The sequence below is a fragment of the Vicia villosa genome, linkage group LG4, assembly GCF_029867415.1.
Source record: "Vicia villosa cultivar HV-30 ecotype Madison, WI linkage group LG4, Vvil1.0, whole genome shotgun sequence".
Lineage (NCBI taxonomy): Eukaryota > Viridiplantae > Streptophyta > Magnoliopsida > Fabales > Fabaceae > Vicia > Vicia villosa.
In genome coordinates, this window is record NC_081183.1 from 21,666,230 (window position 1) to 21,687,635 (window position 21,406).

The 21,406-nt window shown below is 35.1% G+C and overlaps 2 protein-coding genes and 1 long non-coding RNA gene across 4 annotated transcripts; 2 read left to right on the top strand and 1 right to left on the bottom strand.

Moving 5' to 3' along the window:
* Positions 1-6,353: 6,353 nt before the first annotated feature.
* On the bottom strand, positions 6,354-6,655 carry LOC131598958 (uncharacterized). The gene is made up of 2 exons (XR_009282457.1): positions 6,528-6,655; positions 6,354-6,424 (listed from the first exon to the last, which is right to left on the bottom strand). It is a non-coding gene; the product is annotated as an uncharacterized LOC131598958 (long non-coding RNA).
* Positions 6,656-6,953: 298 nt separating this feature from the next.
* LOC131594627 (uncharacterized) lies at positions 6,954-16,484 on the top strand. 2 transcript variants are annotated; one of them, XM_058866806.1, is made up of 2 exons: positions 6,954-8,810; positions 10,742-16,484. In XM_058866806.1, the coding sequence occupies exon 2, from the start codon at positions 14,357-14,359 to the stop codon at positions 15,905-15,907; it is 1,551 nt and encodes a 516-aa protein (XP_058722789.1). In that variant the 5' UTR covers positions 6,954-8,810; positions 10,742-14,356; the 3' UTR covers positions 15,908-16,484. The 2 variants fall into 2 exon arrangements, with proteins under 2 accessions (XP_058722789.1, XP_058722790.1); XM_058866807.1 differs by having other exon boundaries at positions 10,761-16,484.
* Positions 16,484-20,957, top strand: LOC131594628 (uncharacterized). Its single transcript, XM_058866808.1, has 4 exons — positions 16,484-16,634; positions 16,712-16,978; positions 17,057-17,126; positions 17,208-20,957. Exon 4 carries the CDS (start codon positions 17,432-17,434, stop codon positions 18,284-18,286), a length of 855 nt encoding a protein of 284 aa, XP_058722791.1. The 5' UTR covers positions 16,484-16,634; positions 16,712-16,978; positions 17,057-17,126; positions 17,208-17,431; the 3' UTR covers positions 18,287-20,957.
* Positions 20,958-21,406: the final 449 nt, after the last annotated feature.

A 21,406-nucleotide genomic window follows, 5' to 3' on the forward strand; every position in this document is an offset into this window, starting at 1 on the left:
GTGTAGGCTTGTACTTGTATACTCCCCCTTTTTGATGATGGCAAACATCGTTTGAACGACGTAAACTCCCTCGTGCTTGAAAGCGTAAGCTCCCCCGTACTAAGCTCCCCCGTACTCATACTCTCTCATATACTCCCTCTTTGACAATATCGAAAAAATAGAAACAAATAGGGTAATAGGAGAAAACACACATAATAATTATAACAAGATAATAATGAACATACAATAGTAGGATAAGCATAAGGTTCAAGTTTAAGAAGCGTTATGATTACAACAAAAAAGAAAACTGAAAGTCATATGATAATGGAGACATAAAGTTGATATGATATGAAATGCAAATGCTATGAACTGATGCAAATGCAATGTCCTCTAACGTCTGCCGCGCCTTCCTCTTCCTCGTTGAAAGCCTTGAGGTCTATCCTCTTCAACCTGCTCAAGTAGATCAAGAACGGTTATGTTGAGTATGTTGAAGCTTTGACTCAAACTAACATGCCTGTTTGTTGCTGTCTCTTCAAAGCGATTCTGTCTTTCAGTGAGATTTGAGGCAAAAGTCTCAAAATCACTCTTATGCTCTTGAGCCAAGCGATCCAGATTTTCATATTGAATTTGTTGCTCATTGTATCGTTCCACTTGAACTTGTTGCATATGCTGAAGTTGGAGTTGTTGTGACTCAAAATGTTGTTGTTGAAGAAGCTGCATGTTCTCTAGCATGGAAATGATGTTGGATTGGTCCGGTTGTGACGGAGCTGTGTATCCCCAAGGAATTTCCTCTTCTTGAGGAGGTACATATTTCCAATTCAAGTCTTCAACATGAGGAACATCTTCCATGACATGGTCATCATCAATAGGCATATCAAGGTCATGTTCTTCCTCCTTATTTCCTCCATGGGAACCGAATTCAGCAGGATCATCATAGTTATAGATGATTTTTCCAGTTACCTTTTGGATGAGATAGTATGCTTTCCTATTAGGATCCCAATGATATCCCATGAGAGTCAAAGTGGTTTGGGAGAATTCTTGAGGATGTTTGATTCGGGTGTAGGGCAGCCCATCAATTGTCAAACCAAAGTGGTTCACAATTTTCTGAATAAACGATCCATAGAAATAGAGCAGTAGTCTTCTCCTTGACCTCATAGAATTTGGTGGCAAAGAAGTAAGGCCAGTGCACACGAGTTCTATTTTCCAGCAAATACATCAGCACAATCTCATTTCGTTCAATCCTAGAGTATCCACCCGACCGTGGTCGAATGACACGGGAGATAATCCAATTCAATAGCCTAGAATTTCTCTTTAGGTGCCCGGCGGTGATAGCTTCATTTGGTTTATCAAGAACGGTGGGGTCCTTGAGAATTGATTTCATGTAGGCTAGATGATCATAGTTTGCCGGAAGATCACCATCTTCGAAACGGTATTCATCACCTTCTAAGTTAAGGCAAAAATTGCTCACCCAAACTTGTTCATTCACAAAGTGGGGGCGTGAACCCATCTTAAACCGGAAATAACAGCCATCTCCCTTTTGTAACCCTGCATAGAATGCCCGAACGGTATCCTCATGATATGGAGTATCGCACTCCAACAATGGATGGATATGTTGATGTTGAATGAGACTAGTTACTTCAGGGATATTCATAATGGTAGCATAAACCATCTTTACCCAACTACAATAGCATTCTCTATCTTATGCTCAAAGTTACCTACAGAAAATGTCACATGTAGAAACAACTTCTCCTCCACTTGTTTCAATCCCACCTTTGCAGACAAACAGCTAGGAACACACCGAGTACCGACAGTGTTTAACACACATGATGCATACCAAAGGAATAATTAACAATAAGACACTGACCACAACGACCGACTATGCTCTGATACCACTATTGTAACACCCTTCTAATCCTCCGCGGGGTATACAATAAATTCAGAGTAAACATGTAAAAAGCATGCTACAACCCCTTAAATAAAATAAAAACATATATTTGTCATTCTTTTTACGAGGAACATAATCACGTATCTCAACCAAACATGTTTAACACAGCGGAATAGAATCTCATACTTGGATAATGTAAACCTCTATTATCATCACCAAAAATCACCGTCTCAATCAACTAAAATTATCCAAATAAATAAATAAAAGAAGATTTTATTTAAAATAACTCTAAAACAACGTTCCCAGTGTTACAAGACCAGAGCATGACACCGACACAACTGAAAACTAAACGGATTAGCTTATAAGCTATCCTCACCAAGCACAACGCCACTACTCCTTAATCTTAAAATGATCAACAGTAAGGGTGAGACATATTCACAATTAAACTATATTATGAGTTCATAAACAACAAAACATCATAAATAAATTGTTCACCCTATTGCAACATATTATAGGTTTCAGAAATTATTCACCAATAGTTACGAATGCAATCAGACACAGCCCACATCACCACGATATAACACTGGAAATCTTCCAATCATGTTATAACAACACATATACAAATGCAAAGACTCTATGCATGTGGTACCAATCATGGGATTAACCCATCTCACCGATCTAAACACCACCGTGGAAATCTTCCAATCATATTATAACAACACATATACAAATGGAATGTGTTACTACGCTACCCTTGTTTTTGTGATATAATATCTGTTGATGTAACATTATTCAAAATAAATCCGTTAGACCCGAAATAATTATTTTAACGGTATTGTTTACTTAATTTTTTTTGCTTGAGGACAAGCAAAGGTTTAAGTGTGGGAGATTTTGATCACACACAAATACATTGTTTATTTGACTTGATTAATGCATGTTTTCTAGTTATTTTGATTTGAATTTGCACTATTATGTTGGTATTTAGTTTGTTTTTAGGTACTTAGTAATTTTAGAGGCGTGTGCGATGAAACAAAGCAAAACAGGCGAAAAAATAGAAGAAATTGAGCAATTTGCATGCGAGACGTTATCCGACTGTTTTGCCATAACTCCTAAACCGTAAATCAAAATGACGCCTCGTTAAAAAAGATCTACAATCATGGAAAATAACAGGCCGCGGGTGCAGACCCTCCCTCCGTGGGCGCTAAGCCAACTGACCCTCAGATTGCCACGATCCCACGATCTTCTTAATACACAAAGGCCGCGGGCGCGGACCCCCCCCCCCTTCCGCGGGCGTGGACTTCTCTATTTGTTTTTCGTTCAAAAGAAGTTGGAGGGAACTCCTGTAAAAGCACGCTTCTCAACTCCTCTATAAATAGGAGTTTTCGTTTCATTTGGCAATCATCCAAGCTTAGTTACTACTTAAGCCATATACCATCAGTATCTGTAAAGTGACAACATTGAAGAGTTGTCACGGTGTAGATTGAGTCTTTAATTGGGTTTGGAGCACTTTGGTTGAAGTTCATCATACCGCCATTTACATTTCCTTGCCGTTTACTTTCCGCTTGTACCAAACTCAGAGACTCCGATTAGAGCAGGTTTTATTTAATTGCTTTATTTTAATGTCTTGCTTTTACTTTATTTATTTTCCCGCTCTTACCATGCCTACGCGTTTTTATAGGCTCACTTAACTGCTTTATTTTACTGTCTCACTTTTACTTTATTTATTTTCCCGCTCTTATTATGCCTACACGTTTTTATAGGCTCGCTTTTATTTCCATGTATGGCTAAATTTATAAAGGTTAGAATGTAAGGATCATCGTCAAGATCGTGTTCCAAATGTTATATTAATAGAAATACTATTAGGGATGTTCTAACCTTTAATTCAAGTTTACTTTGTTTATATGTTTATGGGTAAGATCGAAAGCCGTCCATACTTAAGATCAAACTTGATTAGTTTTTAACCGAACAAAAAGGGCAAAAGCAGTTTGTTTGGTTAATTAGGGATCTTTGACACATTTTTAGAAAATGATTTTGAAACTATTTTCGGACGCATTTATGGGTTTGAAATCTGACTCTTGGCCAAAATCCAAAGAATCTCTTTAAGTTAAATTTTCCAAGTTAAAATCACTTTTCTACTAAGACAAGTAATTGATTTTTTAAAAATAGGTTCACTACTTTAATGCAATGTGCACTGTTCATATGTGACAAATGAATGGGTAGACTTAAAGAGTAAACTCGGTTCTTAGTACGGGAAAGAGACGAGTTCCCGTTAAATTGTTCTTTTCAATAAGTAGAAAATATTGCCCCATAAGTAATTCTATCCATGTGTTACTGAAACATTGTATGATTTACGTGAATTACATTCGAACCTGTTGCTTTTATCTGCTATTTACTTAATTCCTTTATTTTCTTGCACTGCACTCATATCAAATATTCTCAGCCGCCTTAGATAAACACCTTAGTAATAGAGTTGATAGATTGACGATTGGTCTTTGTGGTTCGATAATCTTATATATTACTTTGATAGGCTGTGCACTTACAGTTTTATTTTAGACTCTATTTACAGACCCGTCAAGAAGTTTGTGAGCTACAGTTTGAATAAATTTAATAATGATACATGGTTGAATTCGTGTTAAAATTCTGAACATATTTGGTCTTTACATCATTGAGAATGGTTTCTTAAATCTCAAACACGCTTTCTGAAGATCATGTGAACCAAGGTTGAAGATTGAAGTTCATTCTGAACTTAGAACACTTTTTTTATTATATATTTACGCGTGCATTTGGTTAACAGTTATAGCGCGTTGGTCCAGTGGTAAGTGTTTTAAAATGTGAGTGTTAGGGCGTGGGTTCAAGTCCTCCCAAGGCCAAATAATTTTTTTTACCACTCGTTTCTTTTACCTTTTTAATAAACTTTGATTTTTTATTTGAAATTGTAAATTACGTCATTTCCATTTGATTTTTTGCATACATCTCATTTATCTTGTCTATTTTGAGAATATAACTTAAAATCACAAAAATATTTATTATTTAATCATTTTAAAATTAAATAAAAAAACAACTGTTTTACATCATTTAAAAGACTTTTAAATCAATTTCTTTTAATAGTTTTCACCAAGTAGCTTGTATATACTTTTGTGTGAATCAACAAGGATTAGGGCAAGCTCCCCTTGAGAATATTAACATATTCCCTTAGTCAATCCCCTTAGGGTTTTGTTTTAATCAACTTTTAATTAATTAGGTTTAGGTGTACATAAACCCTAAAACCCTAACTTTGTGATCTCTTGATCCTTTGACCTTTAGCAATACCATATTAATATAATTCGTTGCTATGATCATTCCTTGCTTATATGCTTGTATATATACTTGTTTATTTACATCCTTGTACATTTATAATTTGGTTATGTTATTATCTTTGTATATATACATTGTTTACTAACACATGCATGCGATATTTATCCATCTCTCATCCATCATATTCATTCATATATGAAATGATCTTGAGGTTTGTCATCCTTTTATTCATCAAACTTTTATCTTTGAGCTTATACATCTAATCTCACAAATTTCACTGCTACACCAACCGAGGGAAAAAAAATCTAACTTGTCATTTTGAAAATGTTATTATTGGGAATCAAACCCAAGATCAAAGCCGCTTTTAATTGTCAGTTGAAAGATGGGAAACAATAGTACAAAATTTTTTATGAAATAAGTGTGAGTTGAAGTCCCACATTGTTTAGAAAAATGGAGGTTGGACATTTATAAGTGAGAGAATCCATACACTCATTGTCTTAAGGTTTTTGGTGAATATTTGGTGTCTGTCTCACTTCTTTGGGCGAGTCTTTGACCCTTAATGATGATTCATCAATAGTATCGGGGCCTGGTTCGAGTAAAAGATCGACTCTTTGTATCAAAAATATTCCAACCATAGTGGTAGTATGGCGCCTTGTACCGTTTAAGTACCCGTTGCATGGTAAGGTTGTCAATCAATGGTGGTACTAGTATGTGGAGAAAAATGAATGGAATGACACTTGAGAGAAAGACTGTTGAGAAACAAGTGTGAGTTGTGTAAGTACCACGTTGCTTATAATTCAATGGGAATGTTTTCCTACATAATGACATTTCTTTTGTTAGACAATTTTTTTTGGGTATGAATAGGTCTAATTTATTCATTCAAAATAATAGAGTTAAAAAGAATAAAAAATTATAGAGAATTCTTTTTTCTTCATTTGTTATTCTTCTCAAAATAATAGTTATTTATTTCATCAAATTTAATTTATCATAACAAAGTGGATATTTTAATTTCTGAAGAGTGAACTAATGCAACAACACTGACATAATACAATAATAAGTATTTGAGTGGATCAAATTTATTTGAAGGTTCAGAGAAAATAAATATTTGAGTGGATCAAATTTATTTGAAGGTTCAGAGAAAATAGGTTGAAGTTTATTCTTATAATTAATAACATTTACATGTCTTTGCTACACACCTTGGCATTTTAGGACGCTTGCAATCAGGCATTTGTTGACGACATTCTTTATTAGACTCACATCTGATAACTTTTGTGATGTCAAATTAAAAAATATATATTAATAAGAAATGGAACATTGTATAAAAAAATTAAGAATAGATTTTGAAAATAAATTGAAAAATTGAACTTACGATCTGTTAGAACGATACCATCTGTTCCAAAGACGAATATGATTAGAAAAATAATTGTTACAATAACAAACTTAACAATATGTGCCATATGTTCTCTCTTTTTCATTTTGAACTATACAATTATATAATTATTTTATAGTGTAAAAAGTTACATTCTTTAAATTAGAATATTTGTTAGTGTCTTTTGATGTTTGTCTCAATTCATCCTATATTTTAATAATATTATTCTATTTTCTCTTTCTTTCCTTATTATAATTAAAAGTTTTAAAATCACATGATATTTTTACACGCACACGAAATTGTTTTTTCCATTTTAAAATCACATGATTTCACTACACATGCACCAAAGGTTGGACATGATCTAACCCATGTATATAAATGACAAGGTTAAAATAACCATTTATATACATGAAAAATATAAATAAAATTAGATTGTAATACTATTAAAATTTTAAAGGATTCTACTATAAATGTTTATCCTTTTAATATAAAGTGTATAGAACATTTCATCTCTAAATGCTTTGGATGTTGTCATACCTAAAATTTGACCCCCTAAGATATCACATTATATATAATCTCACATGCTTCATCAATTCAAGACAGATATCCAGAGCAATCACTTGTTCACCAAGTCCTCATATTAGGGTTTCAAGCCAGAAAAGTTAGGCAAAGGATCAATCAATGAATGAAATCATCCTCAGTATATCATAAGAGATCAAAATGCTTCATTCATCCCCACATGATCTCAAATCTAAAGGAATCAAGCCTCAAGTTCATCAAAAACACCAAATTAGGATTTTGGATTCATCAGGGACTGCAGTTAAGATTTTCATCTGGAAGGGACTTCAAGCTTCAAAAACATGATTCAAAGAGCTCAAGTATCTTCATATGATTCTCCTCATAAAATTCTAAGCCAATGTGTGCTTCAATACATGATCAACAATTTCCAAATTCATCTAGACCCCAATTAGGGTTTTTGACCTAATTCACTTGGGAGGTTGACTTTTAGTCAATACATGATTCCACGACTTAAATCATGGTTCAACAATCTCCAATGCTTCATTATGGTCCACTCGTATCACTCATTCGATTGGAAGAGCTTGATTCATCAGATACTTAGAAGATGTCAATTCATTTGGAAAAAGTCAACTATTTGAGATCACCTTTGACTTTTGAGCTCATTTTGAAGAGAAAATCAAGATCTACAACTTTGTCAAGGTGAAATTTTTTGCAAAAAAGTGAATGGTTTTTAAGTTAGAAGCTTGTGAACATTTTTCCAACACTTAGAAAAAATTTCTAACTCTTTTTTATCAACTTTTTCACCAACTTCCAAGCCATTTTTCACTTTGATCCAAGATGAATTCATTCAAGACATCACCAAGAGAGTTGAAGAACATCCTCCAAGCTTTCCAAAAAGTCCTAAAACATCATTTGATTTTACTTGAGCAAGAAGTTATGAATTTTCAAAGAAGGCTCCATAAAACTAGTTTCAAGCTTAACTAGTCTTACTCTTCACCAATTTTCCACAAGTTCTACATTCAATTAGCACATGTTTATGCATTTTCATCAACCAAGAACAAGTGTATCATTTTGGAATCATTTCAAAAGAATATCAAAGTACCATTTTCACTTATCATGTGAAAAAGTAATCATTACCAATTTGAAATCATTTCAAAATTTGGTGATTCATCAAGTTTATCTCCAAATTCCAAATTGATCCCTCACAAAATCAGATTTGAACTTGTAATTAGAGGAATGAGAAGTTTGTAGAATTGAATCCTAACCAAGCCAAAAAACTCATCATTACATGAAAGGAATATTCCATAGCTTATTCACTAAGTAATTCAACTTCAAGCTCATTTGCTCTCAAGACAATCTCATCTCATTTTCCTATAAATAGAGAGCTCATCTTCATTCAAAATCCCACCAAAGCAACTTCAATCCTGGCTTTCTCTAACTTCTCTCTTTTCTCATTTTTCAAAATTTCTCATGGAGTAAAGAAGTGAATTCTTCAAGCCAGAGCTTCTCCTTTGAAATTGAGCATTCATACAGTTCATACACATCATGTAGAAGTGATCCAAGTCCTGGTTGGAGTTTTGAAACATCAGAATCATCATCTCCATCTTCTTTGAGTGGTTGTAGTTGAGATCGTGTAGAGAAATTCAGAAGATTCCAGGCCAATGTGAGCATCCAAACACCTTCCATAATCATCATAGAAGCTTCCCAGATCATAATCTTGCAACTGGAACATCCATATCAAGATTTTGGATTTTCACTTTGAAGGTTAGTAGCTCAAATTTAAACTCTATAATTCATGCATCATAACTGATAAAACAAGTTTTCATCATCTTTCTGCATGTATATAGATTATTAACCCTAACTTAATTGAATGAATTCATGCATATACACGATTTCATGTTAAATTTCAGTTTTCAGGTTCATCATTGTTCATACGTGAAATTTTGAATTTAACTTAAAATAAATAAAATTAAACAATACCATCATATTCCTTGTTAAAAATCAAGCAAGTTTCATGTTTAAAACTTTGCAAATGGTTGAGAAACGAGAGAGATGAAAATTCAAATTTTTCTTGAGCTTGAGGTTGAAGACGACAATGGCGCCATTTTCAAATTTTTCTAGGAAATCAATTTATAATATTATTAATTAAATTTGTTTTATAAATTGAATACATTGTCTTCCCTAGTGGCTCAGCGCGCGCCTTTTGTCCTCTTGCCATGCCCAAGGTCTGGTGTTCAATCCCCCCTCGCACCTTTTTATTTCATTCATTTTTCAAAACTATTTTCCAAACTTTTTTTCACTTAAAACCAAATGGAATCATTTCTTTTTCAAGCCACGCGCGTGGCTCAGTTGGTGTTGTTTTGAGCCTTGAACCTCAAAGGTGTAGGTTCAACCCCTTGGAGGACCAAAACCTCTTTTTTACCATTATTTTTCATCATTTCTTTTCAAACTTCACTTAATTAATTCACCAATCAAATTTAATCATTTTCATATGATTTCTTGCACACCACTCATTTATCATATATATTTCATGATTATAACAAAATCACAAAAAAAATTCTTTATTTAATATATTTTTCTTATGTTATGAATACTTAAAAAATTATTTTCCTTTAAATTTTTTTTCAAAACCTAATCAATTTCAAATAATCATGTGAATAAAACCTAATTTCCTAGGTCTTAATTAAGTGTAAATATTATTTCTTTTCTTAACCTAGTCTGATTTTTGTCAAATAAATTGTTTTATAAAACTGTCGATTAAACACACGCTTAGAATTTTCAGTCAACAAAGCCCTTCAAAATCTTCAAAGTAAAAAACACTTTCTTTCATTTCAAATAAATCATGGACCTCTCTTTGAGCTATAAGTCCCAACCCCTTTGTTTTCATAAATAAAATCATTTTTTATCTGTTTATCATAAACAATAATCATCTTGGGCATCTCCCTGAGCTGTAAGCCCCAATTGTTTTCAATAAAACATTTTTTGGTATATATTGGGCCTTTCATTGAGTATAAGTCCCATCCCTTTTCTTTCATTCATCTGTTTTCAAAACATTCATCTGTTTTTAACAGTCATCTTGGGCTTCTCCTTGAGCTGTTAGTCTCAATCATCTTTTAATATCCTGGGCTTCTTAATGAGTTGTAATTCCTAAACATCCTTCAGCTGTTTTTTCATAAACAATATTCCTGGGCCTCTAATAGAGTGTAAGTCACATCCTTTCTTATTTTCAATAAAACAATGTCATGAAATCTAAATTTGGTAGCTAAATTTTGGTCACTAAATTTGTCATGAAAGCTTGGCGACTAGTACTTTTTCAACCAAAATGTGATAGTCGCTAAGTTGGTTGCAAAAAGTTATAGTGACCAATTTTTAAGCTTTTTCGATCTTTAATTTGGTAGTAGTGAATAAAGTTGTACAAATTGTTTTCGAATACTAAAGAATAAAAAGAATGGACATTCAATTAATACTTTAATTAATTCGATAAAAGATGAACTCAAGATGATCAAGTTATTAATTTTTTTGAAAGGAAGACAAGCGATTGAACAAGAAAGCAATACAACTTGTATCCAAAAACTTTGGGATAAAAGGGATGTAAATCTAATTAGTCCTTATTTAATCCAAATTTGATATAATTTATATAAAAAAGAATAAAAAAGATTGAGTCATTATCTAACATAATTTGATCATATCTTGAGTTTCGCAACTCCAATCTAGGTGGGACCAACAGCAAATAAAAGCTCACAAAAAGAGCTAGCTAGTCACAATATCTAAAGAAAACTAAACAACAAAGGTATGTAGTCCTTACCATAGATAACACACACACGCACACATCATACATACAACAATAGCGCACGTACATCATGATATATGTCAGGTAACTTAATCATTCCTTGAATTTTGTAACTCTGATTGAGGTGGAACCAGCAAAGAATGAAAACTAACAAAAAATGCTAGCTAGTCCTAGTAGATAAACAAAACATAAATTGTATAAAAATGATTTTCACGGGCAGTAGATAGTATCTTTTAGAAGTTGTGATCATTGCCATTAGTTATCATCCTAAACATGTAGTAATGAAGTGTATAAATGTTAACTCAAACAAATAATATAAATTGAAACAACATAAATTATTTAAGATTATAGACATATTTAATAACTAGAACTCAACCACACATAAACGAATAAAAATTCAAGATGTGAAAAAAGAGGTTACCAACAATGAAGCATTTGAAGATGGAAAATGTTGGTGTTATTTGTCAGACTAATTAATAGCTTCTTCTTCTGACTCTCACAATAAAAAACACTTTTTCTCTCACAAAATTTTGAGCACATCTTTAGTCTAAAAAATCTCTCATGTTTCCTCACGGAATGACACATATTTACAATGGAATGCTAGAGTTTTGGGTGAAGATAATGACAAACATTGCTACGATTTTGTCATAGTGATAGTGATTGGTTAGGTAATAATGTTATCAAAACTCTACCTTAAGTCATCCACAGTACATCATGCAAGGCAATAAATATATCACCAAACTGACAAGGCAAAAGAAGAGTAAATGTGAAAGTAAAAATATGACTACCACGAAAGAGGAAGATTCTTTAGTTAAATGTTTAAAATTAACCTTGACAACTTCTCTAATTAGTCTTTGATCATTATTAAATATTTTTTCATTTTTTCTTTGTCTCTGAATTTGAATATTTGATTTTTTTTTTAGAAAACACTAAAATCTTAAATGAATGATTTTTTGGGTTTTCATGATTAGATTAAAATAAATAGTAATTTTTATAGTAAATGAAAAATAAAAAACTAAACTGAAATATTTTTGTTTTTTGAAGTTAATCGATGGAATTTAACAAACAATAAAAATTGAAAAATTCATTTTAATGATAATGTAATTATTAACCAAAGGATAAGTAAGTAAGGTCTTTAGACAATGTGCCAAGGTATCTAAAACAACAAATGCAAATAAGCTAAAAAGCTACCCTTAATACCACGTCAAAATTATGTCAAGAAATATGTGAAAAATAACATTTCTCATTATGACTTGAGGCAATCTTATAAATATACAAAGTTGAAAATATTTATAAAAAAACATGAGTAAATTATTTCTCTTTTAAATCAAATATTTTTCACCCTTTTTTTCATTAGACAAAAAAAGTTGTAATCATATTTGAGAAGATGTTAATAATTTAAATGAGTATGATACAAAAAAAAAAAATAGAAACTAACATCAAAACATAATAAACAGACACACAAAATCTGAGATTAAAACAAATAAACAAAAAAACACATGAAGAAAGAAAGAATTATTTAAATATTTTGGATTGTTTAATTACTTTTAGAAGGAGGTAGAGAGTTAGGTTAGTTGAAAGACTCCTTTTTGAAGGTGGATTGCTATTATTTCTTAAGATTGTGTTTGAGAGTTTGGAGAGGAGTAGAAGACTTCCAAAAACGTTTTAAAAAAATATAAAAAAATATTTAATATTTTTTGAAAAAATGATTTTGTTTAGAATGATAAAAGAGTCATTATTATTACAAAAATTTTAATTTTCAAAATAGTATAACAACCTAAAAGATATTTAGAAAATTTATATAAGCTCTTCAAAACCCTCCTTCAATATAATCTGCAGGTCTCGATCCATTTGGACCCGTTGCATCTCGTGCTTCTTGAGTAGAAGTCGAATTTTCCGCTCCTGATCCTGAACCTTGTGGGGGATCTTGATTACCCCCTGCACTGGCCGTAACGACCATTTTCTTGTTGTACCTTCGTTTGGGAATCGGTTGTGCACTGTCTTTTAATTTACCGTTCCTAAGGTTCATACAAGGTCTTGATATTGTCTAGACAAAAACAAAACAATTGATTAAAACAATCCGCGTGACACTGTCCCACTGGGCGTGCCAATTTGTTTACGGTGATTTCCGGTAAACAACCGCTAGTCTTCCAAACTATAATAAATATGATTTGGTTACTTGCAGGATCGACTAGATTGATCCTAGGACACATAGTCTAGAAGATTGTTATCAATGTTCATTTGAATCATATTCGTAATTTGTCCTCTTCGATGAGTATTGTTCGATTCAAGAATCTTGGTAATTGCTTCGTTATATGTAATTATAACTTCAACAAGAAAGATAAATAACATAACATATGAAACTTAAAGATTGTTAAAACATAAAGAATCTTAAACTGCAGAAACGTTAAAGACTTTAAAAGTAAATGATCATGAAAGTAAATTCGGAAATAAAATAAAGATACAGGAATGTAAATGACAAGAAATAAAAGAAATGCAGTAATTCAGAAATGTATTCGAAAATGAAATACAATACACATGTATTAAAATGGTGGTGTCATACGTACATTTTCTCAGCGAACTCTTTCTCGTAACACTTGATACTTGAGTAAATATGTGAGTGATTTGTACAAAATGAACACCCGGAATCCTAACATTAAAACTCCTATTTATACTAGTTTCGACCTTAACGGTCCTACACTAATCTGCTGCCACGTTTCTCATCAGAACTTCCAGCGAAGCCATCTGTATTTGAACGGTTACGAAACCGTCTTCGAATTTCAAATCTTCCCGCCTGAGTCCATCTTCGACGCGTGGCAGTGTAAAAACACTATGAAAACACGCTAAGTAGTAACACTTAAATATATACTTTATAAACTTTGTCTAAGTCTCGAAGACATATGCTTTCATTAGTCTTTCAGTGTTCACTATCTTCAACGAACTTAGAAGTCTGTATCTTCGAGGCATGACCATCAGTAGCCATTCTTTCACTTTTTTAAGGGATGGCCATCAGTAACCATCTTTCCTTCGATTCTCAACTCCTTCGAAGGACAATATAAAACGAAATCTTCAGCTAACAAATTGCCCCCAATAAATGCCTGTTTCGAGAATCAACAGAAATAGGCGTTTCTTGTCATTATAAGATTTCGTTTTTATGATCTTTGAAAGTTCCAAGACTGCTGACTAACGTCATAATCACTGATAACACTGTTTCCGAAACGTCTTATCATTTTCAAAGATGTCTTCTCATAACTTACATTCCCACGTTTTAACCTTACTTACTGATCATTACTCCTACATACTAGGAGTGAAGCTAACTCATTCGACCGCCGTTGGATTAAATCACCAGCCGCCACGTGTCTCTCGGGTTTTACCCAAAAGATTTAAAAGGGTTTCCTTTAAACCTTTAAATATTTGACCTTGTGCCTTTATACCGCCTTCCATTCATCTTCTACACCGAGAAAACTAAGAATATCTTCACTCTTTCTAAAATCTTGCTCTTTTTAGCAAAAACTCTTCCATGGCTTCATCTTCAAATGTTCTTCAACCCGCTTTGAAGCTCCAATCAACAACACGTTCTGGGGAACGAGAGTTCGTTCCAAACCCTAACACTGAAGAAATACGCGCAATCTACGCTTCCCAGGTAATCATACCTTTTGATCTTTCTGGAAAAACTCTTGCTTTTATGGGTCCGTTACCGAGTGAAAGTATCCAATCTGTAAATAAATTCTTCCCTGCTTATTACAAGACTAGACCATTAGTTAGCAAAGTTAAGATAGATGAAGACGGTCGTTCTCCTTTAGGCAAATCTGCTAACGTTGAGAAAACTTCAACTGCAACCCCTTTAGCTTTAGCAAAAATTAGGTTAAACTATATGACCAATTCTGTAAAAGTTTTTAGGTCAATCCCTTTAGCCAAAGATCCTGACTTGTATTATGCTTGGCTAGAAAAGGTAGAGAAACAAAAAGGGTCCTTTTGGAAATCGTTAGGGATATACGATTTGATCCAACTGTCAAAAACAGGTTTAGAATACAACCAACCCATGTTAGTAGCAGCGGTTCATTTCTGGGATGCTTCTCACAATACCTTCCATCTTCCATGTGGAATGGTTACCCCCACACTTTTTGATGTGGCTGCTATTACGGGACTTCGAACAACTGGCGAAACCTTTGATCCTAATGACATGGATAATGACACTATAGGTTTCAACGATTCGCAAGTTACTTACACGGCATTCATCCAGAAACACCATATTACCACCGAAGCGACAGTATCTGACGAAGAGCATATTGCTTTTCTAGCATTATGGCTCTCACGGTGCGCCTTCTGCTCAAGATCTATCCAGGTTGCAAAGAGGTACCTTTGCATGGCTAATCAGTTGCATGCTGGTAGAAAACTCAACCTCAGCCAACTACTTCTAGGGTCTCTTTACGAAAACCTTAGTGAAGCTGCGAATCTTACCAAGAATTTCAAATCTGGCAGTTTACTTTATGCTGGTCCTTTTTGGTTATTGCAACTGTGGCTCAATGCCACATTCGAAACTTATCTTCCTTTTCGAGGAGATGTCAATGAGGAAGATAGCACAATCAAAAATCGAACTATAGAAGGGACCAGGTTAGCTTACCTAACTCCAAAAGAGGAAATGGGAAAGCTTCATGAACATTTCTTGGCGTATTCAATGATGTTTGCTCGGCGTGATCAGTTCGATCCTTCCATGGCCCCATTTGTACACAGAATAATAGGTCCTGAATGGTTTACTCGAAAATTTCCACCAACATCTCAAGATCAGCAAACTGAATCCATGGAAATTTGGGAAGCCTTTCTGACTCCAAGATTATTTTCCCACCGTCTTCGACCATCAAAGGGTCAATGTATCCTCATGTGTTATCAACCAAATTTGGTCTCGAGGCAGTTTGGGCTAACTCAAATAACACCCAAGTGCTTATATGAGAAAAGGAACCATATGTGTTTCCACACTTTGTATCTGACTGAAGAAGAATGTGAACGAAAGATCAACAAATATACTGGCGTTGCCAACCTTTCTCCTATTCCTTTCGAACCTTCTTTTTAGTCTACACCAGATTTTCATCAATGGTGGGCAGAGTATTATAGCTCTCAAATTTTTGATGCTGATAGCCTTGCTCAAGAACTAACCGCAGCTTTCACTGATGTGCAGGAGAACTTCAAAAAAGGTACTTCAACTCATATTAAAGAAATCCAAGCTTTTCAAAAATTCTTTGAAACTATCTATAGGCCTGATGATCTTAGTCGGACCGTTCGTGAGGCTGCAGTCACTTTGCGCGAAAAGTTTTCCACCAAACTAAATAAATTGAAATTGCCCTCGTATGTTCGACCAGAACTACGTTATGAAGTGGCTTTCAAACTTCATCCTCCAAAATTCCCTCCACTACCAAGTGCTGATTTTGGTGTGGCTCTAAGTCCTCCTTTCCCAGACTGGTTCGTGTGTGGGAATGCTCTCAAAATTCTTCAAGAGAGTGCCAAAAAACGCGCTGAACGAGTGGTTCCGACTAAGCATACCTTGGATACTTTCAAAGGACATCTTCATATAGATCTTAAACACGTTCGTGTCCTGACTCCAATACCTGAAGGTTTGGATTAAGGCAATCTTTTTCGACTGACTTTTCTTTTCTTTTACTGATATACTGATTTCAGTCTCAACTACAGCTGTTGCACGAAGGAGGAAGATTAAAGAAGCTTCTGCCCCAAAAGAGTCTGAGACATCTAAAAGCGACAAACCAAACGAAAGTGATTCGATCGTCACGGACAAGAAGCCCACGGTAAATACTTATCTTATACTCTCAATCTTGTACAATTCTGTGATTGGTGCTCATCTTCCTCATCTTTCATTTGCCAGAGCTCGAAACCCCCAACGGGTTCGAAGCGTAAAGCTTCTTCGACCAATGCCTCAGATGGTGAAGACAAATCTCCTCCTCAAACTAGACAAGGACAGAAAAAGAAACACAAAGCTGTTACCCCTTCAAGAAAAGGGAAAAAAGCAAGTCCTTCAAAAGCTGCTTCTCCTGGCAATAAGGTGTCTTCTGAAGAGTCTCCTTTGAAGACTGCCAGCAATGCTCTTGTTTTGGAAAGTCATAACTCAAGCCCAGACAATAATCCACCCAAGGTATCTTGCGTTTGTCTTACATATTATCTTGTAATTTTAACTAACTAATTGCACTGGCATTTTACCTTGTTATTGCAGGATGATGCTGGCACTGCTACTTCTGGTTTCAAAGACCCTGGCCTCACCATTGATGTTGATAAACTTTATGGTAATTGTTAAACTTCAACTTTCCTCAATTAAAACTTTCGAAGGCTTAACCTCATGATTATCTTGGCTTCGTTCGAAACAGATACTTCTCAAGCTAGAACCCATGTTCTCTCACCAGTCTTCAAAGACGTTAGGCCAATTGCCACTATATTGCCTAATGAGCCAATCGAAGAAAGCCAGTCTACTGACGAATCCCCACCTACTCATCAAGGCAAAGATTTGGAAGAGGATCATCCATTCTCCGGTAGCGACAATGTGAACCAGCAAACTCATGGCAATGAAGATTCTGCATCGGAAAAAGATGCCATGGAGGAGATTTCTCAACCAAAAAAACCAGTTTCTCAGGGGACTTCGACTCCCGATGTAAAAACTATTCCTGAGACAACTTCGACGCCTGCTCCTACGAAGCCTACTCCCTCGGAGCTTGAACAACTTAAACAAACTGATCCTCTTGGGTTCCTAAGGGCTATCATGAATGTGAATACTTCTTCACTTTCGGAGCCTGATGTTTCTCCAGCTCTAACTGCAGATTCTAGTGACAAGGAAGATACTCCTAACCTTCTTCGACAGATAAAAGAGAGATTCTTTGGGGTCAATCTTGTAGATGTTCTCAACCGGGACCCTGTTAAAAGCTACAACTTAAATCAACTTTTAAAGAAAGTAGATTTGCTTCAAGTTTCCCCAGAAGTCTCAGAGATGATTGTTCTGCTAGGCTCTCTCCTTGAACAACTCCAAGCTGACATTCTTCGAAAGCAAAACGTCGATAAAGCATTATCTGAGATAGTGGCCTCTCATGACTCTTCATGGAATTCTGCCGTGGAAGCCACAAAACAAGGTGAAGCCCTCAAGCTTAAACATTCGGAGAATCAAAAAGCCATTGATGAATATGAGAGGAAAATCAGCTCCTGGAAACAAGAAATAAAAATGCTCGAGGGCAAGATAAAGGAAGCTGAAAGTAGCCAAGCAGCCCTCCAAGAATCTAACCAACAAGATTTGCTCGAAGTGGTGCAGTCAGGAATCAAACATTTCGAGACTGCACAGAAGTTAGTGCCAGAGATCGACAAGTTGAAGAAACAAAGGGCACTAATTGAACTTCGAATGTCCTCATGGGAAACTCAATATCTGAAGATCAAAAGGGATCTCCCTGAGGACTTTAGCTAGATGTCTTCAATCTTGTTTCATTTGTTGGATTTTTATTTTGTAATCGAGACATATAATATTTGTACGCTTGACTCCCATTTCTATCTATATTATTTGCTTGCACTAATTTTAACAAATCTTTCAATTTTCTGCCAAATATATCTTTAGATTTCCTACAGTGCTTTTTATTAAATACAACATGTAGAACCTGAACATCCTTCGCAGCACTCTTGCCTCTAGACTTGACGTTTCCACTTCTTCTAGCCATAATCATTATTAAAAGTGACGTCACTTTCTCCAAAACGTCGGTTTTCAGACGTGCGTGCATCAGTTTAATGATTACTTTTCAACTTCCAAGGGCGGGAAACGGCGGAGGCCATAACTTCTTACTTTGAAAAACGAACCGCAGTCTAATCACTCATTAAAAATGTAAAACCAACCTTCAGTATTCTCCTTCTATATAAAGGGTTCCATATCACTTTTATTTCTTCATTCAAGTATTTCTTCCCCAAACCAAAACACAGAAAAAAGAGAAAACACAACTCTTTCCTCTCAAACACCATTTTTCCCTGAAATGGCTGGAATTCTCTCCTTTAACGATCTCAAAGCTCTCAACAAGGGTGAGTTCAGACTTGATGAGGATGAACTTCTTCGTCATTTCATTAACATTGAAAATCTCTTTGCTAATCAGGAACTGAACTTCTACTTTGAGGAAGTCCTGGAGGGTGCCATCTACCCTAATATGGTGGCAGAGTTTTGGATGAATGCGTCTTTACGCATGGACCCTGAAGGTAGAGCCACCATTGATTCATCCGTTCGACATGCTCACCTTAGCATTACCCCCACCACTATTGCCAATCTCATAAGATGCAATAACACCGGAGCAACTTTTGATGATAATGTTCTTAGCATGACTACTCATATCATGTTGAGAACACTCATGGACAGTGATCGCTACAGCGCACAAACCATCAGGATTTGGCACCAAATGCTCGTAGGCAACTTTCAACCTCGGGTGATTGATGAGAATAACATCATGGTTGAAGATCTGGAGTTTATTCTCTGTGGTATTCGGGGAAGAAAGATTAACATACCTTTGATGATCTTCAAAGGTCTTGTCAAAGCTGTTGCTATCGGCGTGGACCGTCGAGAAAGTGTAACTTGCCTTCCATACGGGAGACTCCTTAGTTACATTTTTCTCAAGAAAGGCGTAGTGAGAAGAATGCGTGATTCTGGGGCTAGGGACATGTTCGAAGCTGAACCTGTTCCTGTGCTATCTCTGGACAGTCTGGACGCCAGAATTAACTAGCGAGTCTAAGTTTAATCTTTTTGTATGTCTATGCCTTCCTCTCTTTTGTAATCTTAGATCCTATTTCTGGATCGTTTTGTAATGAAATGTATTTCCATGCTTGCAATGAAAAAAATATTTTGGTGCTTTGATTTTTCTTTCCATAATTCTTTCTGATTCTAAAGCCATTTTGATCAATGTGAAGTATATTTTGACACATGCCTGACCATTTTGGCTTTTCGTAGTACTTTGAGTGTCTACGTCTTTGCAATCTTTACTTCATGCATGCTAGGTTTATATCTCTTCAAGTATTTCCCATTTACTCTTAAGATCCTGCGATCTTCTGCTAATTCTTCAATTTCGTAGGCATTGTTCGAGAATACTTTTAAGATTCGAAAGGGTCCTTCCCAATGTGGGGACCATTTACCAAGTGCCTGATTCTTTCGATCTATAGGTAGAATAACTTTCCAAACTAGATCATTATTAACAAAAGTTTTACTTTTCACCTTTTTGTTATATGCTCTAGACACTCTTTCCTTTTGCCTCTTTATCATTTCCAATGCTCGAAGCCTGTCTTCGTCCAAATCTACTAACTCGTTCATCATTAATTCCCAGTATACGTTGGGAGGAATGTCTGCTTGCCTTTGTATTCTTACTGATTGCAAACATATCTCAATTGGAAGTACTGCGTCATGTCCAAACGTTAACTGAAAAGGAGTTGTATTTGTGGCTTCTTTTGGAGACGTTCGACAAGCCCAAAGTGCCTGATCTAAAGTCTTATGCCAATTCTTGGGTTTCCTTCCTACATGTTTCTTAATAAGGCCAATTATTACTTTATTTGCTGCTTCATCTTGGCCATTTGCTTGAGCATAATAAGGTGTAGAAGTAAATAACTTGAAACCTATTTCTCTGGCAAAGTCTTGCATTTTTCGTCCAGTAAAGACTGATCCCTGATCCGTTGTTATGCTTTCTGGGATTCCAAACCTATATATAATATGTTTTTGAATGAACTCAATCACAGCCTCTTGATCCACATTTGCCAGCGGTATTGCTTCGACCCATTTTGTGAAATAGTCTATTCCCACCAAAATGTATCTTTGGCCTTTAGAGGACTTGGGGTGAATTTCTCCAATCAAATCTAGTGCCCATCCCCTAAAAGGCCATGGTTTTACTATCGTACTTAGTTCGTTTGCTGGGGCGTGTTGGATACCTGCGTGTTCTTGGCATTCTTGGCACCCTTTTGCAAATTCTATGCAATCTTTTAACATCGAAGGCCAATACATCCCATATCGAAACAAAAGCCATTTCATTTTGTGCCCTGCTTGATGTGCACCACATGCCCCACTATGTACGTTCGACAGAGCCAAGTATGCTTCTACTTCTCCCAAGCATTTTAACAATACCCCTTCAGGAGTTTTCTTGAACAATTCATTTCCCATCAGATAATATGACAGGGCTCTATACTTGATTTTTCTGTCTGTATCCGTCGAAGGATTTTTCAGATAGTTAATAATTGGACTCCTCCAATCTGTGTCTGTTAATGAATCTATATTCAGTACCTCGAATTGTTCTTTGTTGGCATAACCCAATCGTGAGTTCTCCAGATCACTTGGCGAAAGTTTAGTAAACATTGCTCTTCCTCTTACTTCAATCAATTCTTCCAACTTTTCTTTTGATACTTTATATCCTGAGGCTAATTGTGCCAAGTCGTTTGCTTCCTGGTTATTCACTCTTGATACGTGTTTTAATTCCACATATTCAAATTTCTTGAGTAGCCTATTTGCAATAACAAAATACATGATCAAATTCTCTTTGATGCACTTGTACTCTTTTGTCAATTGCTTGATGACCAA